General features: G+C 50.0%; 1 protein-coding gene across 1 annotated transcript in view; it reads right to left on the bottom strand.

Moving 5' to 3' along the window:
- Positions 1 to 16648, bottom strand: part of uba6 (ubiquitin like modifier activating enzyme 6) — a gene marked incomplete in the record, with an annotated part of 75556 nt that overhangs the window by 48283 nt on the left and 10625 nt on the right. Inside the window, 8 exon segments of the mRNA XM_071408365.1 lie at positions 491 to 567; positions 675 to 737; positions 1337 to 1440; positions 1980 to 2103; positions 3082 to 3204; positions 13999 to 14079; positions 14264 to 14375; positions 14651 to 14745. Of these exon segments, the coding sequence (XP_071264466.1) occupies positions 491 to 567; positions 675 to 737; positions 1337 to 1440; positions 1980 to 2103; positions 3082 to 3204; positions 13999 to 14079; positions 14264 to 14375; positions 14651 to 14745 (779 nt within the window).

The raw sequence follows: 16648 nt of genomic DNA, 5'->3' as shown, positions 1-16648 counted from the left end.
AGAGGGTAGGGACTAGGGGGTAGAGGGTAGGGACTAGGGGGTAGAGGGTAGGTACTAGGGGGTAGAGGGTAGGGACTAGGGGGTAGAGGGTAGGTACTAGGGGGTAGAGGGTAGGGACTAGGGGGTAGAGGGTAGGTACTAGGGGGTAGAGGGTAGGGACTAGGGGGTAGAGGGTAGGGACTAGGGGGTAGAGGGTAGGTACTAGGGGGTAGAGGGTAGGGACTAGGGGGTAGGGGGCAGGGACTAGGGGGTAGAGGGTAGGGACTAGGGGGTAGAGGGTAGGGGGTAGAGGGTAGGGACTAGGGGGTAGAGGGTAGGGACTAGGGGGTAGGGACTAGGGGGTAGAGGGTAGGGGGTAGAGTGTAGGTACTAGGGGGTAGAGGGTAGGTACTAGGGGGTAGAGGGTAGGGACTAGGGGGTAGAGGGTAGGGACTAGGGGGTAGAGGGTAGGTACTAGGGGGTAGAGGGTAGGGACTAGGGGTTGTGTTACCCAATATTGGGCAGTCTGTTGTGTTGCTCCTGGAAGGCATCGAGAGCCAGCATGGCGGCGTGGATCTGCAGCGGGGCCTGAGGGACACATTCACAATGGACAAAACAGGAAACTGCTCAGAGACGGCTCCAACACACAGCAGATCAAACACACAGCACACTGGAGCTGACCTATGACCTCTCACCTCTGGTTTGCTGAAGTCGGGAGTCAGGACCTGAGGCTCAGACAGCTGCTGCTCCATCGTCTCCTGAAGAACACACGGACAAAGACACACGGACAGAGACGTTTAAGGAAAAGACCACTGCAAACTGTCTTTTGGTGTGTGTTTCATTAGTCCACTGTTGATATCAGCCCCAAAACAATCAGAAAGCAACTTTTCAACATATAGAACTTAAAAAATACAGAAAGTACCACAGTACGACGCATCACAAGGCAGTACGAGGCAGTACGACGCAGCACGAGGCAGTACGAGGCAGCACGAGGCAGTACGAGGCAGCACGAGGCAGTACGAGGCAGTACGACGCAGCACGAGGCAGTACGAGGCAGCACGAGGCAGCACGAGGCAGTACGAGGCAGCACGAGGCAGCACGAGGCAGCACGAGGCAGCACGAGGCAGTACGAGGCAGCACGAGGCAGTACGACGCTGCATGACACAGTATGACGCAGTATGATGCTTTCTGGAAAACTGGATTACTGACAGGCAAAACATTTTGGGACTGTATCAACAGCGGACTAATAATTAAAAAAATTACCAAAAGATGGAATTTTCCTTTAAGCGTAAACCATTAAAAGTGTTATGTGGTTTATGAACGTGGTATTGCGGTTGTGTTGTGGTTGTGTACTTACGAAGCTGTATGTTCTGGGGGTTTTGACCAGCAGGAAGAAGCCCCCGTGTGCATAGGGCTGCAGACACGACGTGTCCCCGACGGTGAAACTGTAGGGAGAGAGGACTGACACACACACATTATTATCAACATTAATACCCCTCTCCTACCTGTGACCTGTCATAAGACTGTCGTATCAGTACCTGTGACCTGTCATAAGCCTGTCCTATCAGTACCTGTGACCTGTCATAAGACTGTCGTATCAGTACCTGTGACCTGTCATTGGCCTGTCGTATCAGTACCTGTGACCTGTCATAGGCCTGTCGAATCAGTACCTGTGACCTGTCATTGGCCTGTCGTATCAGTAGCTGTGACCTGTCATAAGACTGTCGTATCAGTACCTGTGACCTGTCATTGGCCTGTAGTATCAGTACCTATGACCTGTCATAAGCCTGTATTATCAGTAGCTATGCCCTGTCATAAGCCTGTCTTATCAGTAGCTGTGACGTGTCATAAGCCTGTCGTATCAGTACCTGTGACCTGTCATAAGCCTGTCCTATCAGTACCTGTGACCTGTCAAAAGACTGTCATATCAGTACCTGTGACCTGTCATAAGCCTGTCGTATCAGTACCTGTGACCTGTCATAAGCCTGTCGTATCAGTACCTGTGACCTGTCGTGCGGTGCCGTTGAGTGTGTCCATCCCGTTGACCTCTCTGAAGAGAACACTCTGTCCAGTCTGGAGGCCGTGGGTCCTGCTGTCCATACAGGTTACCACCCCTGGGTTACCCTACAGATCGGAGGTTAGAGAGGAGGGTGTGTGTGTGTGTGTGTGTGTGTGTGTGTGTGTGTGTGTGTGTGTGTGTGTGTGTGTGTGTGTGTGTGTGTGTGTGTGTGTGTGTGTGTGTGTGTGTGTGTGTGCGTGCGTGCGTGCGTGCGTGCGTGCGTGCGTGCGTGTGTACCTGTGTGTGTGTGTGTGTGTGTGTGTACCTGTGTGTGTGTGTGTGTGTGTGTGTGTGTGTGTGTGGACGTGTTTAACTATTCTTGTGGGGACCAGAAGACCCTACAAGAATAGTAAACTAACAAAAAGTTGACCAGCTGGGGACATTTTGTTAGTCCCCACAAGGTCAAATGCTATTTCTAGGGGGTTTAGGGTTAAGGTTAGAATTAAGTTAAATATTAAGGTTAGGAGCTAGGGTTAGTTGTAGGGTTAGGGTTAGGAGCTAGGGTTAGGTTTAGGGTTAGGATAAAGTTTAGGTTTTTGGGTTAGGGTTAGGGTTAAGGTTAGGGTTAGGGTAAGAGTACGGGTTAGGATTAGGGTTAGGTTTAGGGTTAGGGAAAATAGGATTTTGAATGGGACTGAATTGTATGTCCCCACAAGGTTAGCTGTACAAGACTGTGTGTGTGTGTGTGTGTGTGTGTGTGTGTGTCGGTGTGTGTGTGTGTGTGTGTGTGTCGGTGTGTGTGTGTGTGTGTCGGTGTGTGTGTGTGTGTGTGTCGGTGTGTGTGTGTGTGTGTGTGTCGGGGTGTGTGTGTGTACCTGTGTGTGTTTGTGTGTGTGTGTCTGTGTGTGTGTGTGTGTGTCGGTGTGTGTGTGTGTACGTGTGTGTGCGTGTGTGTGTGTGTGTGTGTGTGTGTGTGTGTGTGTGTGTGTGTCGGTGTGTGTGTGTCGGTGTGTGTGTGTCGGTGTGTGTGTGTCGGTGTGTGTGTGTGTGTGTGTGTGTGTGTGTGTGTGTGTGTGTGTGTGTGTGTGTGTGTGTGTGTGTACCTGTGTGATGTTCTGGATAAACATCTCCTTGGCTTCCTCTCCCGTGGGGTCCGACACCTCAAACTGGTCCCCGAAGTCACAGAACACTCTCACACAGATCCCGTACGCGTCACATCCAATGAACTGCAGGGAAACAAGAGAGACATCATGCTTTTAGTTCCCGGGGGGGGGGACGAGGCCGCAGACCAAAGCATCTCTCCTGTCTCCTCACGTGGTGCACTTGTTAACTTCCCTTCCGTGGATTTGAACCGGACACGACTGGTATATGGAAACTCCCTCTAGTCCTAAACCAATCCAAGGGTGTTTTTACATTTCTGACGAGGAGTGAACGAGTGCACACTTCAGGAGGAAGGACATTATTGGAACGCATAATCTTTGGGCACAGCCCGAATTGCACCCTATTCCCTATATAGGAGGGTCTCTATATGTAGAGGTCTCACCCTGATAGGAGGGTCTCTAGAGGTCTGACCCTGATAGGAGGGTCTCTATATGTAGAGGTCTCACCCTGATAGGAGGATCTCTATATGTAGAGGTCTCACCCTGATAGGAGGGTCTCTATATGTAGAGGTCTCACCCTGATAGGAGGGTCTCTATATGTAGAGGTCTCACCCTGATAGGAGGGTCTCTATATGTAGAGGTCTGACCCTGATAGGAGGGTCTCTAGAGGTCTGACCCTGATAGGAGGGTCTCTATATGTAGAGGTCTCACCCTGATAGGAGGGTCTCTAGAGGTCTCACCCTGATAGGAGGGTCTCTATATGTAGAGGTCTCACCCTGATAGGAGGGTCTCTAGAGGTCTCACCCTGATAGGAGGGTCTCTATATGTAGAGGTCTCACCCTGATAGGAGGGTCTCTAGAGGTCTCACCCTGATAGGAGGGTCTCTATATGTAGAGGTCTCACCCTGATAGGAGGGTCTCTATATGTAGAGGTCTCACCCTGATAGGAGGGTCTCTATATGTAGAGGTCTCACCCTGATAGGAGGGTCTCCATATGTAGAGGTCTCACCCTGATAGGAGGGTCTCTATATGTAGAGGTCTCACCCTGATAGGAGGGTCTCTAGAGGTCTCACCCTGATAGGAGGGTCTCTATATGTAGAGGTCTCACCCTGATAGGAGGGTCTCTAGAGGTCTCACCCTGATAGGAGGGTCTCTATATGTAGAGGTCTTACCCTGATAGGAGGGTCTCTATATGTAGAGGTCTCACCCTGATAGGAGGGTCTCTAGAGGTCTCACCCTGATAGGAGGGTCTCTATATGTAGAGGTCTGACCCTGATAGGAGGGTCTCTAGAGGTCTTACCCTGATAGGAGGGTCTCTATATGTAGAGGTCTCACCCTGATAGGAGGGTCTCTATATGTAGAGGTCTGACCCTGATAGGAGGGTCTCTAGAGGTCTGACCCTGATAGGAGGGTCTCTATATGTAGAGGTCTCACCCTGATAGGAGGGTCTCTAGAGGTCTCACCCTGATAGGAGGGTCTCTATATGTAGAGGTCTCACCCTGATAGGAGAGTCTCTATATGTAGAGGTCTCACCCTGATAGGAGGGTCTCTAGAGGTCTCACCCTGATAGGAGGGTCTCTATATGTAGAGGTCTCACCCTGATAGGAGGGTCTCTATATGTAGAGGTCTCACCCTGATAGGAGGGTCTCTAGAGGTCTCACCCTGATAGGAGGGTCTCTATATGTAGAGGTCTCACCCTGATAGGAGGGTCTCTATATGTAGAGGTCTGACCCTGATAGGAGGGTCTCTAGAGGTCTGACCCTGATAGGAGGGTCTCTATATGTAGAGGTCTCACCCTGATAGGAGGGTCTCTATATGTAGAGGTCTTACCCTGATAGGAGGGTCTCTATATGTAGAGGTCTCACCCTGATAGGAGGGTCTCTATATGTAGAGGTCTCACCCTGATAGGAGGGTCTCTATATGTAGAGGTCTCACCCTGATAGGAGGGTCTCTAGAGGTCTCACCCTGATAGGAGGGTCTCCATATGTAGAGGTCTCACCCTGATAGGAGGGTCTCTATATGTAGAGGTCTCACCCTGATAGGAGGGTCTCTATATGTAGAGGTCTGACCCTGATAGGAGGGTCTCTAGAGGTCTCACCCTGATAGGAGGATCTCTATATGTAGAGGTCTTACCCTGATAGGAGGGTCTCTATATGTAGAGGTCTCACCCTGATAGGAGGGTCTCTAGAGGTCTCACCCTGATAGGAGGGTCTCTATATGTAGAGGTCTGACCCTGATAGGAGGGTCTCTAGAGGTCTTACCCTGATAGGAGGGTCTCTATATGTAGAGGTCTCACCCTGATAGGAGGGTCTCTATATGTAGAGGTCTGACCCTGATAGGAGGGTCTCTAGAGGTCTGACCCTGATAGGAGGGTCTCTATATGTAGAGGTCTCACCCTGATAGGAGGGTCTCTAGAGGTCTCACCCTGATAGGAGGGTCTCTATATGTAGAGGTCTCACCCTGATAGGAGAGTCTCTATATGTAGAGGTCTCACCCTGATAGGAGGGTCTCTAGAGGTCTCACCCTGATAGGAGGGTCTCTATATGTAGAGGTCTCACCCTGATAGGAGGGTCTCTATATGTAGAGGTCTCACCCCGATAGGAGGGTCTCTAGAGGTCTCACCCTGATAGGAGGGTCTCTATATGTAGAGGTCTCACCCTGATAGGAGGGTCTCTATATGTAGAGGTCTCACCCTGATAGGAGGGTCTCTAGAGGTCTGACCCTGATAGGAGGGTCTCTATATGTAGAGGTCTCACCCTGATAGGAGGGTCTCTAGAGGTCTCACCCTGATAGGAGGGTCTCTATATGTAGAGGTCTCACCCTGATAGGAGGGTCTCTATATGTAGAGGTCTGACCCTGATAGGAGGGTCTCTAGAGGTCTGACCCTGATAGGAGGGTCTCTATATGTAGAGGTCTCACCCTGATAGGAGGGTCTCTAGAGGTCTCACCCTGATAGGAGGGTCTCTATATGTAGAGGTCTGACCCTGATAGGAGGGTCTCTAGAGGTCTGACCCTGATAGGAGGGTCTCTATATGTAGAGGTCTCACCCTGATAGGAGGGTCTCTATATGTAGAGGTCTTACCCTGATAGGAGGGTCTCTATATGTAGAGGTCTCACCCTGATAGGAGGGTCTCTATATGTAGAGGTCTCACCCTGATAGGAGGGTCTCTAGAGGTCTCACCCTGATAGGAGGGTCTCTATATGTAGAGGTCTCACCCTGATAGGAGGGTCTCTATATGTAGAGGTCTCACCCTGATAGGAGGGTCTCTAGAGGTCTTACCCTGATAGGAGGGTCTCTATATGTAGAGGTCTCACCCTGATAGGAGGGTCTCTAGAGGTCTCACCCTGATAGGAGGGTCTCTAGAGGTCTCACCCTGATAGGAGGGTCTCTAGAGGTCTCACCCTGATAGGAGGGTCTCTATATGTAGAGGTCTCACCCTGATAGGAGGGTCTCTATATGTAGAGGTCTCACCCTGATAGGAGGGTCTCTAGAGGTCTCACCCTGATAGGAGGGTCTCTAGAGGTCTCACCCTGATAGGAGGGTCTCTAGAGGTCTCACCCTGATAGGAGGGTCTCTAGAGGTCTCACCCTGATAGGAGGGTCTCTATATGTAGAGGTCTCACCCTGATAGGAGGGTCTCTATATGTAGAGGTCTCACCCTGATAGGAGGGTCTCTAGAGGTCTCACCCTGATAGGAGGGTCTCTAGAGGTCTTACCCTGATAGGAGGGTCTCTATATGTAGAGGTCTCACCCTGATAGGAGGGTCTCTATATGTAGAGGTCTCACCCTGATAGGAGGGTCTCTAGAGGTCTCACCCTGATAGGAGGGTCTCTAGAGGTCTCACCCTGATAGGAGGGTCTCTAGAGGTCTCACCCTGATAGGAGGGTCTCTAGAGGTCTCACCCTGATAGGAGGGTCTCTAGAGGTCTCACCCTGATAGGAGGGTCTCTATATGTAGAGGTCTTACCCTGATAGGAGGGTCTCTAGAGGTCTCACCCTGATAGGAGGGTCTCTAGAGGTCTCACCCTGATAGGAGGGTCTCTATATGTAGAGGTCTCACCCTGATAGGAGGGTCTCTATATGTAGAGGTCTCACCCTGATAGGAGGGTCTCTATATGTAGAGGTCTCACTCTGATAGGAGGGTCTCTATATGTAGAGGTCTGACCCTGATAGGAGGGTCTCTAGAGGTCTCACCCTGATAGGAGGGTCTCTATATGTAGAGGTCTCACCCTGATAGGAGGGTCTCTATATGTAGAGGTCTCACTCTGATAGGAGGGTCTCTATATGTAGAGGTCTGAACCTGATAGGAGGGTCTCTATATTTAGAGATCTGACCCTGATAGGAGGGTCTCTAGAGGTCTCACCCTGATAGGAGGGTCTCTAGAGGTCTCACCCTGATAGGAGGGTCTCTAGAGGTCTCACCCTGATAGGAGGGTCTCTATATGTAGAGGTCTTACCCTGATAGGAGGGTCTCTATATGTAGAGGTCTCACCCTGATAGGAGGGTCTCTAGAGGTCTCACCCTGATAGGAGAGTCTCTAAATGTAGAGGTCTGACCCTGATAGGAGGGTCTCTAGAGGTCTCACCCTGATAGGAGGGTCTCTATATGTAGAGGTCTCACCCTGATAGGAGGGTCTCTATATGTAGAGGTCTCACCCTGATAGGAGGGTCTCTAGAGGTCTGACACTGATAGGAGGGTCTCTATATGTAGAGGTCTCACCCTGATAGGAGGGTCTCTAGAGGTCTCACCCTGATAGGAGGGTCTCTAAAGGTCTGACCCTGATAGGAGAGTCTCTATATGTAGAGGTCTCACCCTGATAGGAGGGTCTCTAGAGGTCTGACCCTGATAGGAGGGTCTCTATATGTAGAGGTCTGACCCTGATAGGAGGGTCTCTATATGTAGAGGTCTCACCCTGATAGGAGGGTCTCTAGGGGTCTCACCCTGATAGGAGGGTCTCTATATGTAGAGGTCTCACCCTGATAGGAGGGTCTCTAGAGGTCTCACCCTGATAGGAGGGTCTCTAGAGGTCTCACCCTGATAGGAGGGTCTCTATATGTAGAGGTCTCACCCTGATAGGAGGGTCTCTATATGTAGAGGTCTCACCCTGATAGGAGGGTCTCTAGAGGTCTCACCCTGATAGGACGGTCTCTATATGTAGAGGTCTCACCCTGATAGGAGGGTCTCTAGAGGTCTCACCCTGATAGGAGGGTCTCTATATGTAGAGGTCTTACCCTGATAAGAGGGTCTCTATATGTAGAGGTCTCACCCTGATAGGAGGGTCTCTAGAGGTCTCACCCTGATAGGAGGGTCTCTATATGTAGAGGTCTCACCCTGATAGGAGGGTCTCTATATGTAGAGGTCTTACCCTGATAAGAAGATCTCTAGAGGTCTCACCCTGATAGGAGGGTCTCTATATGTAGAGGTCTCACCCTGATAGGAGGGTCTCTAGAGGTCTCACCCTGATAGGAGGGTCTCTATATGTAGAGGTCTCACCCTGATAGGAGGGTCTCTATATGTAGAGGTCTGACCCTGATAGGAGGGTCTCTAGAGGTCTCACCCTGATAGGAGGGTCTCTATATGTAGAGGTCTGACCCTGATAGGAGGGTCTCTAGAGGTCTGACCCTGATAGGAGGGTCTCTATATGTAGAGGTCTCACCCTGATAGGAGAGTCTCTATATGTAGAGGTCTCACCCTGATAGGAGGGTCTCTAGAGGTCTGACCCTGATAGGAGGGTCTCTATATGTAGAGGTCTCACCCTGATAGGAGGGTCTCTATATGTAGAGGTCTTACCCTGATAGGAGGGTCTCTATATGTAGAGGTCTCACCCTGATAGGAGGGTCTCTATATGTAGAGGTCTCACCCTGATAGGAGGGTCTCTATATGTAGAGGTCTCACCCTGATAGGAGGGTCTCTAGAGGTCTCACCCTGATAGGAGGGTCTCCATATGTAGAGGTCTCACCCTGATAGGAGGGTCTCTATATGTAGAGGTCTCACCCTGATAGGAGGGTCTCTATATGTAGAGGTCTGACCCTGATAGGAGGGTCTCTAGAGGTCTCACCCTGATAGGAGGATCTCTATATGTAGAGGTCTTACCCTGATAGGAGGGTCTCTATATGTAGAGGTCTCACCCTGATAGGAGGGTCTCTAGAGGTCTCACCCTGATAGGAGGGTCTCTATATGTAGAGGTCTGACCCTGATAGGAGGGTCTCTAGAGGTCTTACCCTGATAGGAGGGTCTCTATATGTAGAGGTCTCACCCTGATAGGAGGGTCTCTATATGTAGAGGTCTGACCCTGATAGGAGGGTCTCTAGAGGTCTGACCCTGATAGGAGGGTCTCTATATGTAGAGGTCTCACCCTGATAGGAGGGTCTCTAGAGGTCTCACCCTGATAGGAGGGTCTCTATATGTAGAGGTCTCACCCTGATAGGAGAGTCTCTATATGTAGAGGTCTCACCCTGATAGGAGGGTCTCTAGAGGTCTCACCCTGATAGGAGGGTCTCTATATGTAGAGGTCTCACCCTGATAGGAGGGTCTCTATATGTAGAGGTCTCACCCCGATAGGAGGGTCTCTAGAGGTCTCACCCTGATAGGAGGGTCTCTATATGTAGAGGTCTCACCCTGATAGGAGGGTCTCTATATGTAGAGGTCTCACCCTGATAGGAGGGTCTCTAGAGGTCTGACCCTGATAGGAGGGTCTCTATATGTAGAGGTCTCACCCTGATAGGAGGGTCTCTAGAGGTCTCACCCTGATAGGAGGGTCTCTATATGTAGAGGTCTCACCCTGATAGGAGGGTCTCTATATGTAGAGGTCTGACCCTGATAGGAGGGTCTCTAGAGGTCTGACCCTGATAGGAGGGTCTCTATATGTAGAGGTCTCACCCTGATAGGAGGGTCTCTAGAGGTCTCACCCTGATAGGAGGGTCTCTATATGTAGAGGTCTGACCCTGATAGGAGGGTCTCTAGAGGTCTGACCCTGATAGGAGGGTCTCTATATGTAGAGGTCTCACCCTGATAGGAGGGTCTCTATATGTAGAGGTCTTACCCTGATAGGAGGGTCTCTATATGTAGAGGTCTCACCCTGATAGGAGGGTCTCTATATGTAGAGGTCTCACCCTGATAGGAGGGTCTCTAGAGGTCTCACCCTGATAGGAGGGTCTCTATATGTAGAGGTCTCACCCTGATAGGAGGGTCTCTATATGTAGAGGTCTCACCCTGATAGGAGGGTCTCTAGAGGTCTTACCCTGATAGGAGGGTCTCTATATGTAGAGGTCTCACCCTGATAGGAGGGTCTCTAGAGGTCTCACCCTGATAGGAGGGTCTCTAGAGGTCTCACCCTGATAGGAGGGTCTCTAGAGGTCTCACCCTGATAGGAGGGTCTCTATATGTAGAGGTCTCACCCTGATAGGAGGGTCTCTATATGTAGAGGTCTCACCCTGATAGGAGGGTCTCTAGAGGTCTCACCCTGATAGGAGGGTCTCTAGAGGTCTCACCCTGATAGGAGGGTCTCTAGAGGTCTCACCCTGATAGGAGGGTCTCTAGAGGTCTCACCCTGATAGGAGGGTCTCTATATGTAGAGGTCTCACCCTGATAGGAGGGTCTCTATATGTAGAGGTCTCACCCTGATAGGAGGGTCTCTAGAGGTCTCACCCTGATAGGAGGGTCTCTAGAGGTCTTACCCTGATAGGAGGGTCTCTATATGTAGAGGTCTCACCCTGATAGGAGGGTCTCTATATGTAGAGGTCTCACCCTGATAGGAGGGTCTCTAGAGGTCTCACCCTGATAGGAGGGTCTCTAGAGGTCTCACCCTGATAGGAGGGTCTCTAGAGGTCTCACCCTGATAGGAGGGTCTCTAGAGGTCTCACCCTGATAGGAGGGTCTCTAGAGGTCTCACCCTGATAGGAGGGTCTCTATATGTAGAGGTCTTACCCTGATAGGAGGGTCTCTAGAGGTCTCACCCTGATAGGAGGGTCTCTAGAGGTCTCACCCTGATAGGAGGGTCTCTATATGTAGAGGTCTCACCCTGATAGGAGGGTCTCTATATGTAGAGGTCTCACCCTGATAGGAGGGTCTCTATATGTAGAGGTCTCACTCTGATAGGAGGGTCTCTATATGTAGAGGTCTGACCCTGATAGGAGGGTCTCTAGAGGTCTCACCCTGATAGGAGGGTCTCTATATGTAGAGGTCTCACCCTGATAGGAGGGTCTCTATATGTAGAGGTCTCACTCTGATAGGAGGGTCTCTATATGTAGAGGTCTGAACCTGATAGGAGGGTCTCTATATTTAGAGATCTGACCCTGATAGGAGGGTCTCTAGAGGTCTCACCCTGATAGGAGGGTCTCTAGAGGTCTCACCCTGATAGGAGGGTCTCTAGAGGTCTCACCCTGATAGGAGGGTCTCTATATGTAGAGGTCTTACCCTGATAGGAGGGTCTCTATATGTAGAGGTCTCACCCTGATAGGAGGGTCTCTAGAGGTCTCACCCTGATAGGAGAGTCTCTAAATGTAGAGGTCTGACCCTGATAGGAGGGTCTCTAGAGGTCTCACCCTGATAGGAGGGTCTCTATATGTAGAGGTCTCACCCTGATAGGAGGGTCTCTATATGTAGAGGTCTCACCCTGATAGGAGGGTCTCTAGAGGTCTGACACTGATAGGAGGGTCTCTATATGTAGAGGTCTCACCCTGATAGGAGGGTCTCTAGAGGTCTCACCCTGATAGGAGGGTCTCTAAAGGTCTGACCCTGATAGGAGAGTCTCTATATGTAGAGGTCTCACCCTGATAGGAGGGTCTCTAGAGGTCTGACCCTGATAGGAGGGTCTCTATATGTAGAGGTCTGACCCTGATAGGAGGGTCTCTATATGTAGAGGTCTCACCCTGATAGGAGGGTCTCTAGGGGTCTCACCCTGATAGGAGGGTCTCTATATGTAGAGGTCTCACCCTGATAGGAGGGTCTCTAGAGGTCTCACCCTGATAGGAGGGTCTCTAGAGGTCTCACCCTGATAGGAGGGTCTCTATATGTAGAGGTCTCACCCTGATAGGAGGGTCTCTATATGTAGAGGTCTCACCCTGATAGGAGGGTCTCTAGAGGTCTCACCCTGATAGGACGGTCTCTATATGTAGAGGTCTCACCCTGATAGGAGGGTCTCTAGAGGTCTCACCCTGATAGGAGGGTCTCTATATGTAGAGGTCTTACCCTGATAAGAGGGTCTCTATATGTAGAGGTCTCACCCTGATAGGAGGGTCTCTAGAGGTCTCACCCTGATAGGAGGGTCTCTATATGTAGAGGTCTCACCCTGATAGGAGGGTCTCTATATGTAGAGGTCTTACCCTGATAAGAAGATCTCTAGAGGTCTCACCCTGATAGGAGGGTCTCTATATGTAGAGGTCTCACCCTGATAGGAGGGTCTCTAGAGGTCTCACCCTGATAGGAGGGTCTCTATATGTAGAGGTCTCACCCTGATAGGAGGGTCTCTATATGTAGAGGTCTGACCCTGATAGGAGGGTCTCTAGAGGTCTCACCCTGATAGGAGGGTCTCTATATGTAGAGGTCTGACCCTGATAGGAGGGTCTCTAGAGGTCTGACCCTGATAGGAGGGTCTCTATATGTAGAGGTCTCACCCTGATAGGAGGATCTCTATATGTAGAGGTCTCACCCTGATAGGAGGGTCTCTATATGTAGAGGTCTCACCCTGATAGGAGGGTCTCTAGAGGTCTCACCCTGATAGGAGGGTCTCTATATGTAGAGGTCTCACCCTGATAGGAGGGTCTCTATATGTAGAGGTCTCACCCTGATAGGAGGATCTCTATATGTAGAGGTCTCACCCTGATAGGAGGGTCTCTATATGTAGAGGTCTGACCCTGATAGGAGGGTCTCTAGAGGTCTGACCCTGATAGGAGGGTCTCTATATGTAGAGGTCTCACCCTGATAGGAGGGTCTCTATATGTAGAGGTCTGACCCTGATAGGAGGGTCTCTAGAGGTCTCACCCTGATAGGAGGGTCTCTATATGTAGAGGTCTCACCCTGATAGGAGGGTCTCTATATGTAGAGGTCTCACCCTGATAGGAGGGTCTCTATATGTAGAGGTCTCACCCTGATAGGAGGGTCTCTATATGTAGAGGTCTCACCCTGATAGGAGGGTCTCTATATGTAGAGGTCTCACCCTGATAGGAGGGTCTCTAGAGGTCTCACCCTGATAGGAGGATCTCTATATGTAGAGGTCTCACCCTGATAGGAGGGTCTCTAGAGGTCTCAACCTGATAGGAGGGTCTCTAGAGGTCTCACCCTGATAGGAGGGTCTCTATATGTAGAGGTCTCACCCTGATAGGAGGGTCTCTATATGTAGAGGTCTGACCCTGATAGGAGGGTCTCTAGAGGTCTCAACCTGATAGGAGGGTCTCTATATGTAGAGGTCTGACCCTGATAGGAGGGTCTCTATATGTAGAGGTCTGACCCTGATAGGAGGGTCTCTAGAGGTCTGACCCTGATAGGAGGGTCTCTATATGTAGAGGTCTCACCCTGATAGGAGGATCTCTATATGTAGAGGTCTCACCCTGATAGGAGGGTCTCTTTATGTAGAGGTCTGACCCTGATAGGAGGGTCTCTATATGTAGAGGTCTGACCCTGATAGGAGGGTCTCTATATGTAGAGGTCTGACCCTGATAGGAGGGTCTCTAGAGGTCTCACCCTGATAGGAGGGTCTCTATATGTAGAGGTCTCACCCTGATAGGAGGGTCTCTATATGTAGAGGTCTCACCCTGATAGGAGGGTCTCTAGAGGTCTCACCCTGATAGGAGGGTCTCTAGAGGTCTCACCCTGATAGGACGGTCTCTAGAGGTCTCACCCTGATAGGAGATCTCTAGAGGTCTCACCCTGATAGGAGGGTCTCTAGAGGTCTCACCCTGATAGGAGGGTCTCTAGAGGTCTTACCCTGATAGGAGGCTGATGGAAGTGGCAGAAGTCATTGATTTTCTTCTGGAGACTCAGCCTGGCCTCAGTCAGGATCACACACTGGACAACACAACGAGGACAGTCAACGGTGTTTCAGATCTACAAAGTTACAGTACGACTGTGCAGAATCACTCATCAACAAGACGTGTGTGTGTGTGTGTGTGTGTGTGTGTGTGTGTGTGTGTGTGTGTGTGTGTGTGTGTGTGTGTGTGTGTGTGTGTGTGTGTGTGTGTGTGTCTCTCACCTGGTATCTCTTGAGGAAGCTGAGGTCAGTGGACAGGTCGAGAGAGGAGGAGGACGTGTCCACATGGACGTAGGGGTTCAACTCTGCTACCCTGGGATGGACCGCCAAAGCCCTGGGGGACAAAGGAGACAGAGACAGAGACAAATACCGATTCAAACCATGAAAACCTGGGTATTTTGGGGGGAAAGTTAGGGGATTGTTACCCGACCCCTAGTTTCCTGTTTCCTGTGTTACCGAGAAGCCACAAAATGCTGACGACGCAACAGGCAGCCTGGCCTCAAGAGCAAATACGCTACAGCTGGCGAAGACAGTGGGCGTGTCGCGTAGTGACGTCAACGCTGATGGGCGTTCCTTGACGTGACTGCAGATAGACGGGACTGGTCTCACCTGTTCCTGTGAGTCAGCACATCGTCCTGTCTGAGGAAGAAGTTGGAGCCCAGGTCCCAGGTCTGACACTGCTTAGTGTCATGCAGCGTCAACACCTATACACACACACACACGCACACGCACACGCACACACAGACACAGACACAGACGCACACGCACACACACACACATACACACAGAGACACACACACAGAGACACACACACACACACACACACACACACACACACACACACACACACACACAGACACAGACACAGACACACACACACACACAGACACACACACACACGTCAATACAGCCAGGTCCCCCTGATTAAATGGTGACAATGACATGTAGCTGAACGACGTCATCATAAAGAATAACACAGTCCCAAATGGCACCATCTTCCCTATATAGTGAACTACTTTAGACCAGAGCCCTATTCCCTATATAGTGAACTACTTTAGACCAGAGCCCTATTCCCTATATAGTGAACTACTAGTGACCAGAGCCCTATTCCCTGTATAGTGAACTACTATAGACCAGAGCCCTATTCCCTATATAGTGAACTACTTTAGACCAGAGCCCTATTCCCTATATAGTGAACTACTAGTGACCAGAGCCCTATTCCCTATATAGTGAACTACTAGTGACCAGAGCCCTATTCCCTATATAGTGAACTACTAGTGACCAGAGCCCTATTCCCTATATAGTGAACTACTAGTGACCAGAGCCCTATTCCCTATATAGTGAACTACTAGTGACCAGAGCCCTATTCCCTATATAGTGAACTACTAGTGACCAGAGCCCTATTCCCTATATAGTGAACTACTAGTGACCAGAGCCCTATTCCCTATATAGTGAACTACTAGTGACCAGAGCCCTATTCCCAATATAGTGAACTACTAGTGACCAGAGCCCTATTCCCAATATAGTGAACTACTAGTGACCAGAGCCCTATTCCCTATATAGAGAACTACTAGTGACCAGAGCCCTATTCCCTATATAGTGAACTACTAGTGACCAGAGCCCTATTCCCTATATAGTGAACTACTAGTGACCAGAGCCCTATTCCCTATATAGTGAACTACTAGTGACCAGAGCCCTATTCCCTATATAGTGAACTACTAGTGACCAGAGCCCTATTCCCTATATAGTGAACTACTAGTGATCAGAGCCCTATTCCCTATATAGTGAACTACTAGTGACCAGAGCCCTATTCCCTATATAGTGAACTACTAGTGACCAGAGCCCTATTCCCTATATAGTGAACTACTAGTGACCAGAGCCCTATTCCCTATATAGTGAACTACTAGTAACCAGAGCCCTATTCCCTATATAGTGTACTACTAGTGACCAGAGCCCTATTCCCTATATAGTGAACTACTAGTGACCAGAGCCCTATTCCCTATATAGTGAACTACTAGTGACCAGAGCCCTATTCCCTATATAGTGAACTACTAGTGACCAGAGCCCTATTCCCTATATAGTGAACTACTAGTGACCAGAGCCCTATTCCCTATATAGTGAACTACTAGTGACCAGAGCCCTCTTCCCTATATAGTGAACTACTAGTGACCAGAGCCCTATTCCCTATATAGTGAACTATTAGTGACCAGAGCCCTATTCCCTATATAGTGAACTACTAGTGACCAGAGCCCTATTCCCTATATAGTGAACTACTAGTGACCAGAGCCCTATTCCCTATATAGTGAACTACTAGTGACCAGAGCCCTATTCCCTATATAGTGAACTACTAGTGACCAGAGCCCTATTCCCTATATAGTGAACTACTAGTGACCAGAGCCCTATTCCCTATATAGTGAACCACTAGTGACCAGAGCCCTATTCCCTATATAGTGCACTACTAGAGACCAGAGCCCTATTCCCTATATAGTGAACTACTAGAGACCAGAGCCCTATTCCCTATATAGTGAACTACTAGAGACCAGAGCCCTATTCCCTATATAGTGAACTACTAGTGACCAGAGCCCTATTCCCTATATAGTGCACTAC

Source organism: Salvelinus alpinus, chromosome 6 (assembly GCF_045679555.1).
Source record: "Salvelinus alpinus chromosome 6, SLU_Salpinus.1, whole genome shotgun sequence".
In the NCBI taxonomy this organism is placed as follows: domain Eukaryota; kingdom Metazoa; phylum Chordata; class Actinopteri; order Salmoniformes; family Salmonidae; genus Salvelinus; species Salvelinus alpinus.
The sequence above is the reverse complement of the archived record's forward strand: the minus strand, read 5'-3'. Positions and strand labels throughout refer to the sequence as shown.